The sequence below is a fragment of the Coffea arabica genome, chromosome 6c, assembly GCF_036785885.1.
Source record: "Coffea arabica cultivar ET-39 chromosome 6c, Coffea Arabica ET-39 HiFi, whole genome shotgun sequence".
NCBI classification, from domain to species: Eukaryota; Viridiplantae; Streptophyta; class Magnoliopsida; order Gentianales; family Rubiaceae; genus Coffea; species Coffea arabica.
The window spans coordinates 51,223,933-51,236,929 of NC_092320.1; the positions used below are offsets into that span (position 1 = coordinate 51,223,933).

The window sequence follows — 12,997 nt, forward strand, 5'->3', positions numbered from 1 at the left end:
AATTTGTATTACTACCAAGGTAGTACAGTTATTGGGACAACAGCAGCAGCAACATCTTCCAATAGCAAGAAAAATGCGGAGGCAACAAAGTTGTGGCACATGCAATTGGGACATGCTAGTGAAAAATTCTTGCAAAATCTTGTCAAACAAGAATTGTTGAAAGGTACGAAAGCTTGCAAATTAGAATTTTGTGAGTATTGTGTTCTAGGAAAACAAAGAATAGTGAAATTTGGGTATTTTGGATTATGATGCGTGGGGACCTGCCAAAACTTCATCCCTTGGAGGCAGGTACTATTTTGTCACTTTTGTTGATGATTTTTTCAGAAGAGTTTCGGTGTTTACTATGAAGAACAAGGATGATGTACTAGGGATTTTTCTTAAATGGAAACCTCAGGTTGAAAACCAGACGGGAAGAAAGATCAAGGTTCTCCGAACAAACAACGGTGGAGAATACAAGAGTGATCCCTTCCAAGAGATATGCCAAGAGTGTGGCATAGTTCGACACTTCACAGTTAGAAGAACACCACAGCAGAATGGGGTGTTAGAGCATATGAACAAGACACTAGTGGAGAAAGTACGTTGCATGCTGTCTAATGCTGGGTTAGGCAGAAATTTTTGGGCTGAGGTTGTGATATACGCTCAACATCTCATTAATCGTTTGCCATCATCTGCAATCGGTGGCAAGACTCTATTAGAGGTATGGTCTGGAAAACCTGCAACAGACTATGATTTTTTGCATATTTTTGGTTCTACTGCATATTATCATGTAAATGAATCAAAGTTGGATCCATGAGCAAAGAAGTCTCTCTTTATGGGCTTTAATGCTGGAGTTAAGAATACCGTTTGTGGTGTCTAGAAGCAAAGAAGACCATTATCAGCAGGGATGTTACCTTTAATGAATATGCCATGTTAAATAAGGTAACATAAGATGGGACCAGTGGTACTCCGCAACAGGTGGAGTGTACGCCGAAACAGGTGGAGTTTGAGCAAATAATGGTGAGCCCAGCAAATAGCACCATCAATGACTCTCACATGGTAGAAGAAGAGTCAGATGAGGAAGAGGTTTCTACCCAAGAACCTCAATAGCAGCAAGAGTCCATTGCCGTCAATAGGCCAAGACGAGAAATTCAAAAACCTGCTCGTTTTGCTGACATGGTGGCCTATGCACTTCTAGTTGTTGATGATGTTCCATCCACCTTTTCTGAAGCAGTTCGAAATACAGAAAATGGTAGATGGAAAGATGCTATGGAAAAAGAGATGCAATCTCTTCAGAAGAACAAGACGTGAAAGTTGATACAACTACCTAAAAGGGCAATAAGGCAATTGGATGCAAATGGATATTTGCAAAGAAAGAAGGATTTCCTAACAATATTGATGTCCACTATAAGGCAAGATTGGTGGCTAAAGGCTACGCTCAGAAGGAGGGAGTTGATTATAATGCGATATTTTCTCCACTTGTTAAATATTCCTCTATTAGAATTTTGTTGGTCTTGGTAGCGCAGTTGAATTTGGAGCTGACTCAACTTGATATGAAGACCGCGTTCCTTCACGGTGACTTGAAGGAGGAAATCTATATGTTGCAGCCAAATGGATTTAAAGTTGCTGGTAAAAAAGATTGGATTTGTAAGCTGAGCAAATCGTTGTACGGATTGAAACAATCACAGAGGCAATGGTACAAATGATTTGACCAGTTCACGATGGACCAAAACTACACAAGAAGCAAATACGATCAATGTGTATATTTGCACAAGTTACGAGATGATTCCTACATCTACTTACTCTTGTATGTTGATGATATGCTGATAGCGTTAAAGAGCCAAGTTGAAATTGACAAAATGACAGCTCAGTTGAGTAAAGAGTTCGAGATGAAGGATTTGGGAGAAACTAAGAAGATTCTCGGCATGGAGATAAGTAGGGATAGAACGAGAGGCAAGCTTTGTCTAACACAAAAGCAGTATTTGAATAAGGTACTACAACGCTTTGATATGAATGGAGATTCAAAACCTATAAGTACTCCACTTGCTCCTTATTTGAAACTTAGTAGTCTATTATCTCCAAAGACGGATGAAGAGCGAGCATACATGGCGAAAGTCTCATACGTTAATGCAGTTGGTAGCTTGATGTATGCAATAGTGTGTACGAGACCCGACATTTCACAGGTAGTTAGTGTGGTAAGCAGGTTTATGCATGATCCGAGCAAGGGTCATTGACAAGCTGTAAAATGGATTCTACGGTATATCCAAGATACTATAGATGTTGGATTAGTATTTGAGCAGGATGAATCACTTGGTCAATGTGTAGTTGGATATTGTCATTCTGACTATACAGGTGACTTGAATAAGCGACATACGACAACTGGCTACTTGTTCATGTTTGCCAAGGTGCAGTTAGCTGGAAGTCTACTTTGCAGTGAACAGTGACTTTGTCTACAACAGAGGCAGAGTAAATGGCGATTACTGAAGCTGTGAAGGAGGCAATTTGGCTTCAACGATTGCTTGAAGACTTGGGAGTTAGTCAAAAACACATTAACGTGTTTTGTGACAGTCAGAATGCTATTCACTTAGCAAAGAACCAGGTCTTGCACGCAAGAACGAAGCACATTGATGTTCGCTATCATTTCGTGCGGGAAATTCTCGAAGAAAAGAAGATTTTTCTCTAGAAGATTCGGACTACGGAGAATCTTGCAGATATGCTGATCAAGGTGGTTACAAGACCAAAGTTTGAACATTGTTTAAATTTGGTCAACATCCAACACATTTGATTTGGTGCCTGAGGGCGCAAATTTGGAGGCACCGCAAGGACTGTTTGTTTTTTTTTTTTGTGAAAAGGTTTGTATTTTTGGTGGGACTAGAAATTATGCCAAGGTGGAGATTTGTTGACTTTTGGCCTAACTTTCTAATCCCACATCGGTTGGTTAGCTTTGAAGGGAAGTGTTTGTTAGTTATAAATAAACACTCTCACTTCTCAATTAATCACACCAAAAGAGACACCAAAATTTTGTATTCTTTTTTCTCCCAAAATTATTAAGGGCGGGTTGCTTAGGCGGTGCTCGGAGATTAGGCAAAATTGGCTGAACTCCGTTATCAATTTTCGGGTGCGTTCTTTTCTTATCTCTTTTATTTATTACGCATTTATTTGGTAGTTTCTTTCAATTGTAGTATAGTATTCAATATATTTATCAGGTTTATTTGTAGTGTTTTGTACGGTTCATTTGGGTGTATTTTTTTTATTCGTGTGTACGTATTGTTTATGTATACACGGATCTGATTGTGATAATGCACCGTACACGTAAATTCTGCCATAGGAGACTGGGTTTTAAATGGGACCGCTGTGACCCCTCCAGCCTTTCCTGGGAATTTATTTGGAATGGTAATTCTGTCTAAGAAAATTGTTTTAATGATCTTTCCTGGAAATTATTGAATCGGTTTAAATCACTAGTTGAATTTTTGAGTGGAAAATTACCCGATTTCCCCGACACTTGTAACTCGTTAACACCATATTTCGACCCATGTACATCCGAGAGCAAACTTATATGAAATGGAGGCTCTGTTTGGATGAGGAAATTTTTTCAAAAAATGTTTTTGTATTTGAAGTATACAGTAACACTTCAAATACAACTTTAAAAACACACATAATTTCAAATACAATTAAAAATAAATAAATAAAATAAACAAAAAATTTATATCATCGTTCTTTTTTCACCCATCACCTCCACCCACCACCCACCACCCACCATACACCGCCACCCACCAACGCCACCACTTCTCCCCTCCTCCCTCCTCCCTCCACCTCCGTCACCGCCGCCGCCGCACTGCCATCCCTCCTCTCTTCTCCCTTCCCACTTTCTCCCTCTTCCTGCCTCTCCCCCTCCTTCCTCCTTCCTCATTCCTCTTCCTCCCTCCCCCGCTGCCCCTCCCCTCCCCTCAATTTCCACAAATTCACACACAAAACCTAGAAGCAAAAGAAAGTATGAGGCTCAGATCTGTTATAATAGATGGACAAGGAGAAAGTGCACCGCCATGGCTGCAAAATCTGGTTGCATGAAGGAAGGGAAAATCCACATTAGCTTTTTCCCAATTCTGCCTTCCGGTTGCCCTATCAAGCTTTGGGCCACTTTTTCTCAATGCCCCAAAATTCAGTGCTCAGAGAAATCATCAATCATCACAGCCTCAAATTCAATCCCCTTTTTCTTTTCTTGGTAGGTGTAGTGCATTAATCCTCAAGGTTAAATGTACAGAATCAAAACAGAAAGACGACAGACATTGATGTCAAAATATGTGAAAGCAAAATGATCATACTTGCTAGTATTTCCGTTGGAGTATGCTCGGCTGTTGGTATCGTGGCGGGACTGGAAAAGAAAATCATTGGCTCTACGGAGAGAAGCAACCACCCTTAAGATGGTGATGGTGATGGTATGGTTGCGGTGGTAGCGGAGGAGGGGAGTAAGTTTCTTTATTTTAAAAATATCACATTAAATTTGTAAATTTCAAAAAAACATCAAAATATATTCTCAAAAACATCCTAAAAATACTCTAAAAAACATTTAATCATCTACAGTAAAAGTTTTTTACATACACAACTATAATAAAATTTTTGAAAAACAGTCTAAAAAACAACTAATCCAAATGGAACTGGAGCTGTAAGATCCCATCCACCTCTTAAACAGTTACCACATGCTCCCGTCCGACGAATGCTTTTGGACAAGTGAAGTGTCCGTTGGGTACTTCAATTTTAGCATTGGGGGCATGTTCTTTCAAACCTATTTATTACTATAAGCGGATGTATTTCACTCCAAAATATTTACACTGGAAGCAAAGTGTCTTTGGAAAATATTAACATGCATGGATAGCAATAAAAGTTAATTTACATATTGACGTTTGAGATAAGAAAGTACTTCTCTCTATTTTTTCATTTTTTTTGCCCTATTTAGGATCTTTTTGCCTCTCTCTCAATTTTTTCAATTATTTAAACAATATTTAAAGTTGTAAGAGTTGTGCTTGATTCTCTGACTCACACAATACACGTAATTGTCTGCAAAATGATTGTCGTAGGGTATGTACGAGATTGAAATTTTTGTAGAATAGAGGCAGGATGATAGCTAGATTCAATTACGTAACGAAACAAAACACTACATGGAACATCAACATTTTATTGTAAAAAAAAATTTGCATTTTTTTGTACACAAAGAATTAATAATTATTCATCAATCAAACATCAAGTGTGTCAAACCCATGGAAGAGCAAGAATTTAAGAGAAAAAGGGTAAGTGACTTCCAATATGCTCCACTTTAGGGAGATTAGAACTATTAGGCTCGACCACCAGGTTTGTTAAATACTCTACAATTTTTCCTGATTTCTCCAGCATTTCCAACAAGAACTTCCACGCTTCCCATTTTCATCATAGCATTGACAAAACTCTGCTGAAAGAGGTTATTGTTGGCAGCCAATCTTGAGGCTAGAGGAGCACTTAAGCTGTCCAAAGCTAGTTCCTGATCAATCTGCAAGATCCCTCTTTTAGACCTTATCTGATTGTAGAACTGATTATCAACTATGAAGGATGTGTTTTGATCCAAAAACACCGTTGGGTCTCTACTCAACGGCCTGGATTGTGTGCCACAGGTTTTCAAGAGTGTAGCAGCCAATGCCGGGTCCATTGTGGGATCAGGCTTCCCGGTGCCCTGAAAGTTAGAAAGCCGATCCTGGAAGAAACCACAATGTGCAACTCCAACGGTGTGTGCACCCAAAAGGACCACCATGTCATTGATTGTTAGGCCTTTGGCAGTGAAGAATCGAGCTGCATCCGATATGGAAAGACTTGGTCCTGGCAAATTTACTTCGGAAGAGTCTGAAACCAGCCCATCTCGCCTACCAGTTGATACATTATATCTCGGTCCTCCGGCTAATGCTACTGCATCACGGGTTGCCAATGTTATTATATCGGCACAGGAGACAGTGGATGGGCAAGCAGCCTCAAGATTTCTCTTGGCTTCATCAATTAGCTCAAATCCTCTTACTGTTAAGTTTGGTCCGGCATCTTTCTCCGATGACCTGGTCTTGGTGGAGTCTATCAATATTGATGCATCACAACCCTGAAAATTTTGGCCAAGTATGCCAAATTTTGTCATAAGAACTTCATAAAATCCTCTCACGTATATAATAAATCGAGGTTTTGTTATATTTTTTAATGTAACTTTTTTTAAAAATTTTCTACATGGGAGGGTGGAATTTTATGAAGCGTGGAGCAGGAAAAGAGATTATATAGACTCTAAATCCTGTGGTTTTCAGTCACTAGGCCAAGACCTTTTCGGCATTTTTAATGTAACTTCTGAATAAGTGGATTACATACTGCACGCTTCTGATATAAATTTTGGATGTCTTCGGGTACTACATTCTAGTAGGAAGAAATTTGAGGCAATTGATAATTAAATTTTTAGATGGACTATAGTTCATAAAATTTGTTATGACTTGAGTACCTCAAAACAAAGCGAAACCACAAAATTGATATGCCATTATAGTATGCCAAACCACAAAATTGACATACCGTTATGTTATATTATAAGTCCCATTTAATTTGTTAACGGGTGATGCATAGGAACACATGAACTATGATTAGCCCCTGAACCTTGCTCCATCCAAGAATTTTTTAATACTATATGTCTTTTAACTCCTTTGACTACTTAACCACTTAAACAAGTATAAATTAGTTAAAAACAAGATTAATTACTTACTCGGACAAAGCAATCGTGAAAATGCATGCGAAGCAAAGCAGCTGTTATTGAACGATCAGCGCTAAATTTCTTTACTACAACTTGTTGCACAATTGATTCTGCTCGTGGACATGAAGTGCTGTAAAATCCATTCTGCAGTTGCGCTGAGGCAAGGTGCAGGATGCAACCTAGGAAGAAAACTTTTAGCATCATTTCCATTTTGCTTAAGCTTTTCTAGGTTTTCAGGTAATCGAGGTTAAGTATGTGAATAGTTGAGCTTTCTTATGTTATGAAGAATCACAATCCGGCTGTGGATATATATATAGGTGAAATAAGTCATGGAGGAGAGGTTCGGAAGTTGCATGGTCAAAATTTGTTGTCAAAAACGTGGTTTCTGACGTATCTTTTGATTGCTTTCCCTTAGAATAGTATTACCAACACATGGACGCGTAGGAAACTGAAGACGTGAATGGTCAATTCAGCTAGTTTATGACTTTAAAAGCAACTTATATCAACAATGGCACCGAATCCAATCATTTTGAAGCTATGGCATATACAGATAGGATAGTGACTATCAATCGTGTTTGGTAGAAGTAGTATTATTTAAATGCGAACGAGTCATATGAACTTTAGTTAATTATGAGCCATCAATAACCGGAGAACCTTCCACTTCTTCCTGGCACAGTTGACAAATCTTGTGAAGTATGCCAGCATTTTTAATTTCGTATTCTTTTTCTTAAAGACCAACTTATGTTTTCAAACTAGGGAAACCTAAAAAAATATATATAGATTTATTGAATCCCTTGCTGTAAAATATAATTGCTTAGTTATGATGACGCCTTACTCTCATGGGTAAAGAGTATCTCCTGTGCTTTTCTATATAACTTTCTTATAATTTTAAAAATATATAATCCCTCACAATTTGAAGTAAAGTGTTAGAGTAATGGAATTTGATTTCCGCAATAGAGTTGACTAAAATATAAAAAATACTTCAATATCAAGATGAAAATAATTCAATCACAGGGACATTAAATATATATTTTGAAAATCATAAGAGAGTTGTGGCAAAAAATTTTTTAAACATAATTGGTTAAAGTGTCATGCATACTACATTTATATATATTGGCTTGTTCAGTCATTTTATTTTTTAAACTGGGTTAATCTTGACAATTCAATAGCAACGTTACAATATTATTTTACTATAGATGGAGTTTAAGAAAAAAATTTCTGCGATAAACACCCCTAAAACAAGTGCCAAATAGAGCCAAAAGGGGGAAAGAGCTCCAACTAGGATATTTTTGGGGAGGAGAAAACTTTCACTTAGAAACTATGACCCCATTTGGTAAATGAGTGTTTTGGATATTTGTTCAAAATTTTATTGTAACTTCCTATCAAATTTATAGAAAAACATTTTAGGGTGGGTAAAACTTTTTTTCTTTGTCTTTGTCTTTGTCTTTGTCTTTTCCTTTTCTTTTTTTTCTTTCTTTCTTTTTTCCTTTTCTTTCCTCTCCTCTTCTTCTCCCTCACCCCACTATTGATCTTACTCCCTCCTTACCGTCGGTCATTGGCACCGGAACCTCTGCCAAACAACTAGTGGAGGTTTCTTTTGTTTTTAGTTTTTCCTCTCTCCCTCTCGTCTTCTTCCTTCTCCCTTCTCTCCTCTCCCTCCTCTTCTCCTCCTTCCTCCTCTCTCCCTCTCCTCTTCCCCATTCCTTTCCCTCTCTCCTGCCACTTCCTTTTCCCCCTCTCCCTCCCCCTCCCACATGGCCAAATCCCTTCCTCCCTGCGCCATCCTCCCTCTCTCTTTCCCACCTGACCAGATTACGCAAGGGCGAAAAGGAGGGGTGGCTTAGTAAGGGAGAAGGAGAGGTAGGGAGGAGAAAGGCGGAGAGGGAGAGAGAGGAGAGAAGAAAGGAAAAAAAAAAAAGAGGCGGCCAGCTATGGGGCTGGTAGAGGTGCTAGTTGGTGCTAGCCGATGGCAGAGTTCGTGGTGGGTTGAGGTGGGGGGAGGAAGAAGAAGAAAAGAAAGAAGAAAAAATTTTTTGTATGTTTTTGGGTATTTTGATGTGTGTATTTTAAAAATTTGAGAAATTTTTTGAGTTACTATATCTAAAATTGTTAAAAAACTTGTAGGGAAAAAACTTGGGAAAAAACTAATTTGCCAAACAACCCATATAGGAGAGAAGAAGACTCTTAATAGGAAACCTTAGGAGAGACTTTATTGAATACAAAAAAATAAATGGAGAGAGAGGAAGGACCTTAACTCTAGACCAACATTTCCCTCCCATGGAAGAAGAAAAGCTTTTTGGAAGGCTTTTTAGAGAAAAGAGGAAGAAACTTTGATTTGGAAAGAATGAGAGTATTAAACAAATCTTTGGCATCCATAAATTTTTTAACTTTGCCACAAACTGAAAATTCTTTCTTGTGAAAATGGGTTGCTAATTTTTTCTACTTAATTGAAAATAAATACATAATTTAGGTGTATCATCATTGCGCCATTTTACTTAAGAATTAACCTCTTCTCCTTTCCAATTTCTCTCTATTTCTTCACTCCAAAAGGCCTTCTTCATTGGGAAGGAGACTTTTGTTTCTCCTAGGGGCTCCTAATGAGAATTTTCTATATCTCCTACGCGTTCCTAGTGAGATTTTTGTGTTTTTTTTTTACTTATTTTATTGTTAGATCTAAATTTATTTCACATCTAATTATCAGATTTAGAATTCTATCTCGATAGATTTCATCATCATTATTCAAGTTTGAAATTGTTGATTAATAGGTCTGGTGATTGCAATACACACTAAAGGAGCTATAGCGATTTATTTCATTAGAAAAATATTTTGAAACATTTTACACTTTTCAAATCTGTTCATAAATTTTCAAATCCATTATATCTATTAAACTGCTGATCTATTATTTTTAATGCATTTTAACCTGGCATTAGGGTAGTAATGTAAATCAAATTGTGTTGGACGATTTTCAATAATTCGTTAATGCAATTTATTTTTATAAAAAAAAATCATTGTACCATTTAAATAGCTATTTCAAAGATTAAATGTTATTTCTCTCTTTTTTTTCAGTGCAATTTAATAAGTTTACATATAAAAGTTTGTAAAAATTGGTATAGTAGTTTAACATTTAGAACATAATAATTTTTTGAAATAAATATAAATCATTTGTAAGAAAATTCTCTATATCTCTCTATTGAATAATTCATGTGTTCCATAGGTTCACAATTATTTAAAATAAAGAACGTCCCATGTTGACGCACTGGTTGAAATACTAGTAAATCTTGAGTTCAATTACTCTGGAAGTGCTAGTCTTTCCAACGACCATGGTTCTAAAATTTCTTTATAGTACAACAAATAATTAAAAACAGAACTATCAATCATCCAATATTAGCAGAAATATGTGCAAAAGCAAAGCATACAATTTTAAATGGGACACTTATCCTACATGAAACTCTAAGTCGACAAGGGATGATTTCAGGATTAGTGAATTAAACATCCCTTGTATTCTATTCAACCAAAACAAATAAGTATAACCTTAACATCTAGCCTCCCAGGCACAAGTGTCTAGACTATACCTGGTCGGTTTTTGTTATATTCAACAAACCCTACGAAATTTCTTTGACCAAAATGTGACGTGTCAAACGTGTAAGATTAGGCAACTATCTTTTCACTCTTTTTTTCCCCCTTTGTAGCCAAAGATTGGCCTCAGAATAATAATAGCCGTTTCTCGTTCAGGTTCAACTTGCAAGCCTGTTTCCAGTTAAGCAAAACTAGTATTTTGAAGAAGGACAGCAGAAGAAATGGTAATCCACTTGCAAGCTGTTGATTTCTATTGCCTCTTATCCGGCTGGATAAAATGACAAGTCTCCCAACAAAGTCACTGGCTCGCAAGTGGACAACGGACTCCGCTTTTCAAGCTGATGCATCCGTTTCTTATCTAAACAACGCGGTATATGTTTTATTCCTTTCTTACCTTCTTCAAGTGGGCGTCCAAAACAATGTGTAGGTTCAAGAACGGGAAAATGTTGCAAATAGTCCATCACATATCAAATTTGTATATTTTCTGGTTCCTGACTTTTAAATTGATGCAAATTTGTCCTTCAAATGTACAAAACATGTCATTTTGGTCCCCATATCCATTTTATGCGACTGAAAAAGTCACATGCCGCCATGTGATAATAGTTTTAGGCGTAAAATGAGCATCAAAAGTACCCAATTCTTATCCAGATACACGAGTTCTAAAAAAAAACTAACAACTAAAAAAAGGGTTTAACAGCTATTTTAAAATATCTAGAGTACTTTTGAAATGGGAAAATCCTAAAATCCAAAGAAGAAATCTAACAAAAAAAGAAACAATATTTGGAAAACTAAACGTTGTAATAAAAAAACATGAAATATAAATATAAATATATGTGTGTGTGTGTGTGTGAGTGTGTTGGCATGTGACATTTTTTTTTCTAGAAAAAAAGTGCTTGAAATGGGTGTACGGACAAAAAACATGCATTTTTGTAATGTGAAGGACAGATTTGCTTCAATTTGGAAGTGATGGATGGAAAAGGTACAAATGTGATATGTGAGGAACAATTCATGCAATTTTCAATTCAAATAAACCTCAACTTGTAGCATCGAACCCTCTTGAAGTTTGGAGTGATTAACAATTTGCCACCCTCATTTAGTCAAAATCAGCCATTAAATTAAAGTTAAGTTTGATGAGGGAGGATTGAGTTGGGTGACAAGGTAAGAGAAATTGTAAATAGGAGATTCTAGATTTAAAATCTCACACTTATTGAAAAAAAAAAGTTTCTAAAATTCTATCATTGTCAACCTTAAGAAAAAAGTAATTTTTTGGAGTCAAGAAGAATACAATTTTGGGAATAGATTAGTCGACAAAAATTATGAAATTCAGTAATTAAGAAGTTTTGGAATTTCTAAAGCAATTTAATGATAAACTATAACTTTTAAAAGAAGAAATAACGCACAACTAATATTGCAGAAATATTGTGTAGCTTTGAAACTTAAAAGAAAGCATGTTGCATAAGAGTTAAATAGCTAATGGTCCAAAAGTATAGTGTGTGTTGCATCTGTTAGTCAGGTGATGTCGCGACTTACAAATCTAACAATATACAAGACGGAGAGTTGGCTTATGAATAGTGTTGTTTGATTAAGCGGTTATGCTGCAATTATTGTTGGATGTGGAGGGTATTTTCATCAACTAAAAATCATAAATTCTTTGCTTTGCCTCTTTAGCCATAGACAAAATGGCTCAAAGCAAATTTACTTTCCCGGTTGGACAGCCGTCACCGCCTTGCCGTGGGATCATCTCCAACACCAAGCCACGTGCTTCCTGTGGCATTTAATCCTTGGATTGTCTTGAAGAAAAAATTGTATGACAAAATAAGTTAATAATGCACACTAATTCATGGGTTAAAAAATCTAATATGTAACAATATAAAAGGCAGAGTTGCCCAATCAACAGTTAATTTTTTGTCAAGGTTACTCTATAATTCTTAATGGATATCTGGGCTATTTTCGTCAATTAACCTGTTTTGTTGGCAAAAAAAAATCGACACATAAGTGGATGCAGTGGTTGTCTAGCATGTTCAGTGATACCTTCTGACTGCACAATTCCCAAAAATTGAGACAGAGGGAAAATATAACAAGTCCAACATTGTCATCACTAGTAAGCAAAATCGGTTGAGGTGTCATAGGTTCCGACTAAAAATGATTTTTAATCCTACTGCTTTTTAAAACGTACAATTATAAGGATATATATTAGTCTATATATTCAATATTTAGTCTATATAATTATTAGAAAATTTTTAATGGCCTAATTTTTTTATTATATTTTTCGTTCTATATCTAATACTGTAAAAGAGAGAGTTGCCCTATGAACAAAGCTTTTTTGTCAAAAGGTTATCCTGCAATTGTTATTGGATGTCCGAGATATTTTCGTCAATTGCCTGTTCTATTTGTTAGCACCTGGTATAGTTTTGGTGCATTTACCGGACATGTTGACGGAATTGGTAATTGATGGTATAAAAAGTGAATCCTATGAAAGTTGGTTTTTTGTGGTTAATTATTTATTTTTGAAGTGTTCTGTAAATGCAAAATTACCTAGAAAAGAATTGATAAATTATTGTTGGCTTTAGTGACTTTAAAAATTGCCTTTATTACTATGACATGAAATAAAATATTGTTAACTATTCTGTAAATGCACAATTATTGAGGAAACAATTAATAACTTATTGTTGGCTTGACACGAAATAAAATTGTTAAGTGTTCCGT

The 12,997-nt window shown here is 36.3% G+C and overlaps 1 protein-coding gene across 1 annotated transcript; it reads right to left on the bottom strand.

Annotated features, from left to right (window-relative positions):
- Positions 1-5,305: 5,305 nt before the first annotated feature.
- On the bottom strand, positions 5,306-6,919 carry LOC113693241 (peroxidase 44-like). The gene is made up of 2 exons (XM_027211804.2): positions 6,728-6,919; positions 5,306-6,088 (listed from the first exon to the last, which is right to left on the bottom strand). Exons 1-2 carry the CDS (start codon positions 6,917-6,919, stop codon positions 5,306-5,308), a joined length of 975 nt encoding a protein of 324 aa, XP_027067605.2.
- Between the last annotated feature and the right edge of the window lie 6,078 nt (positions 6,920-12,997).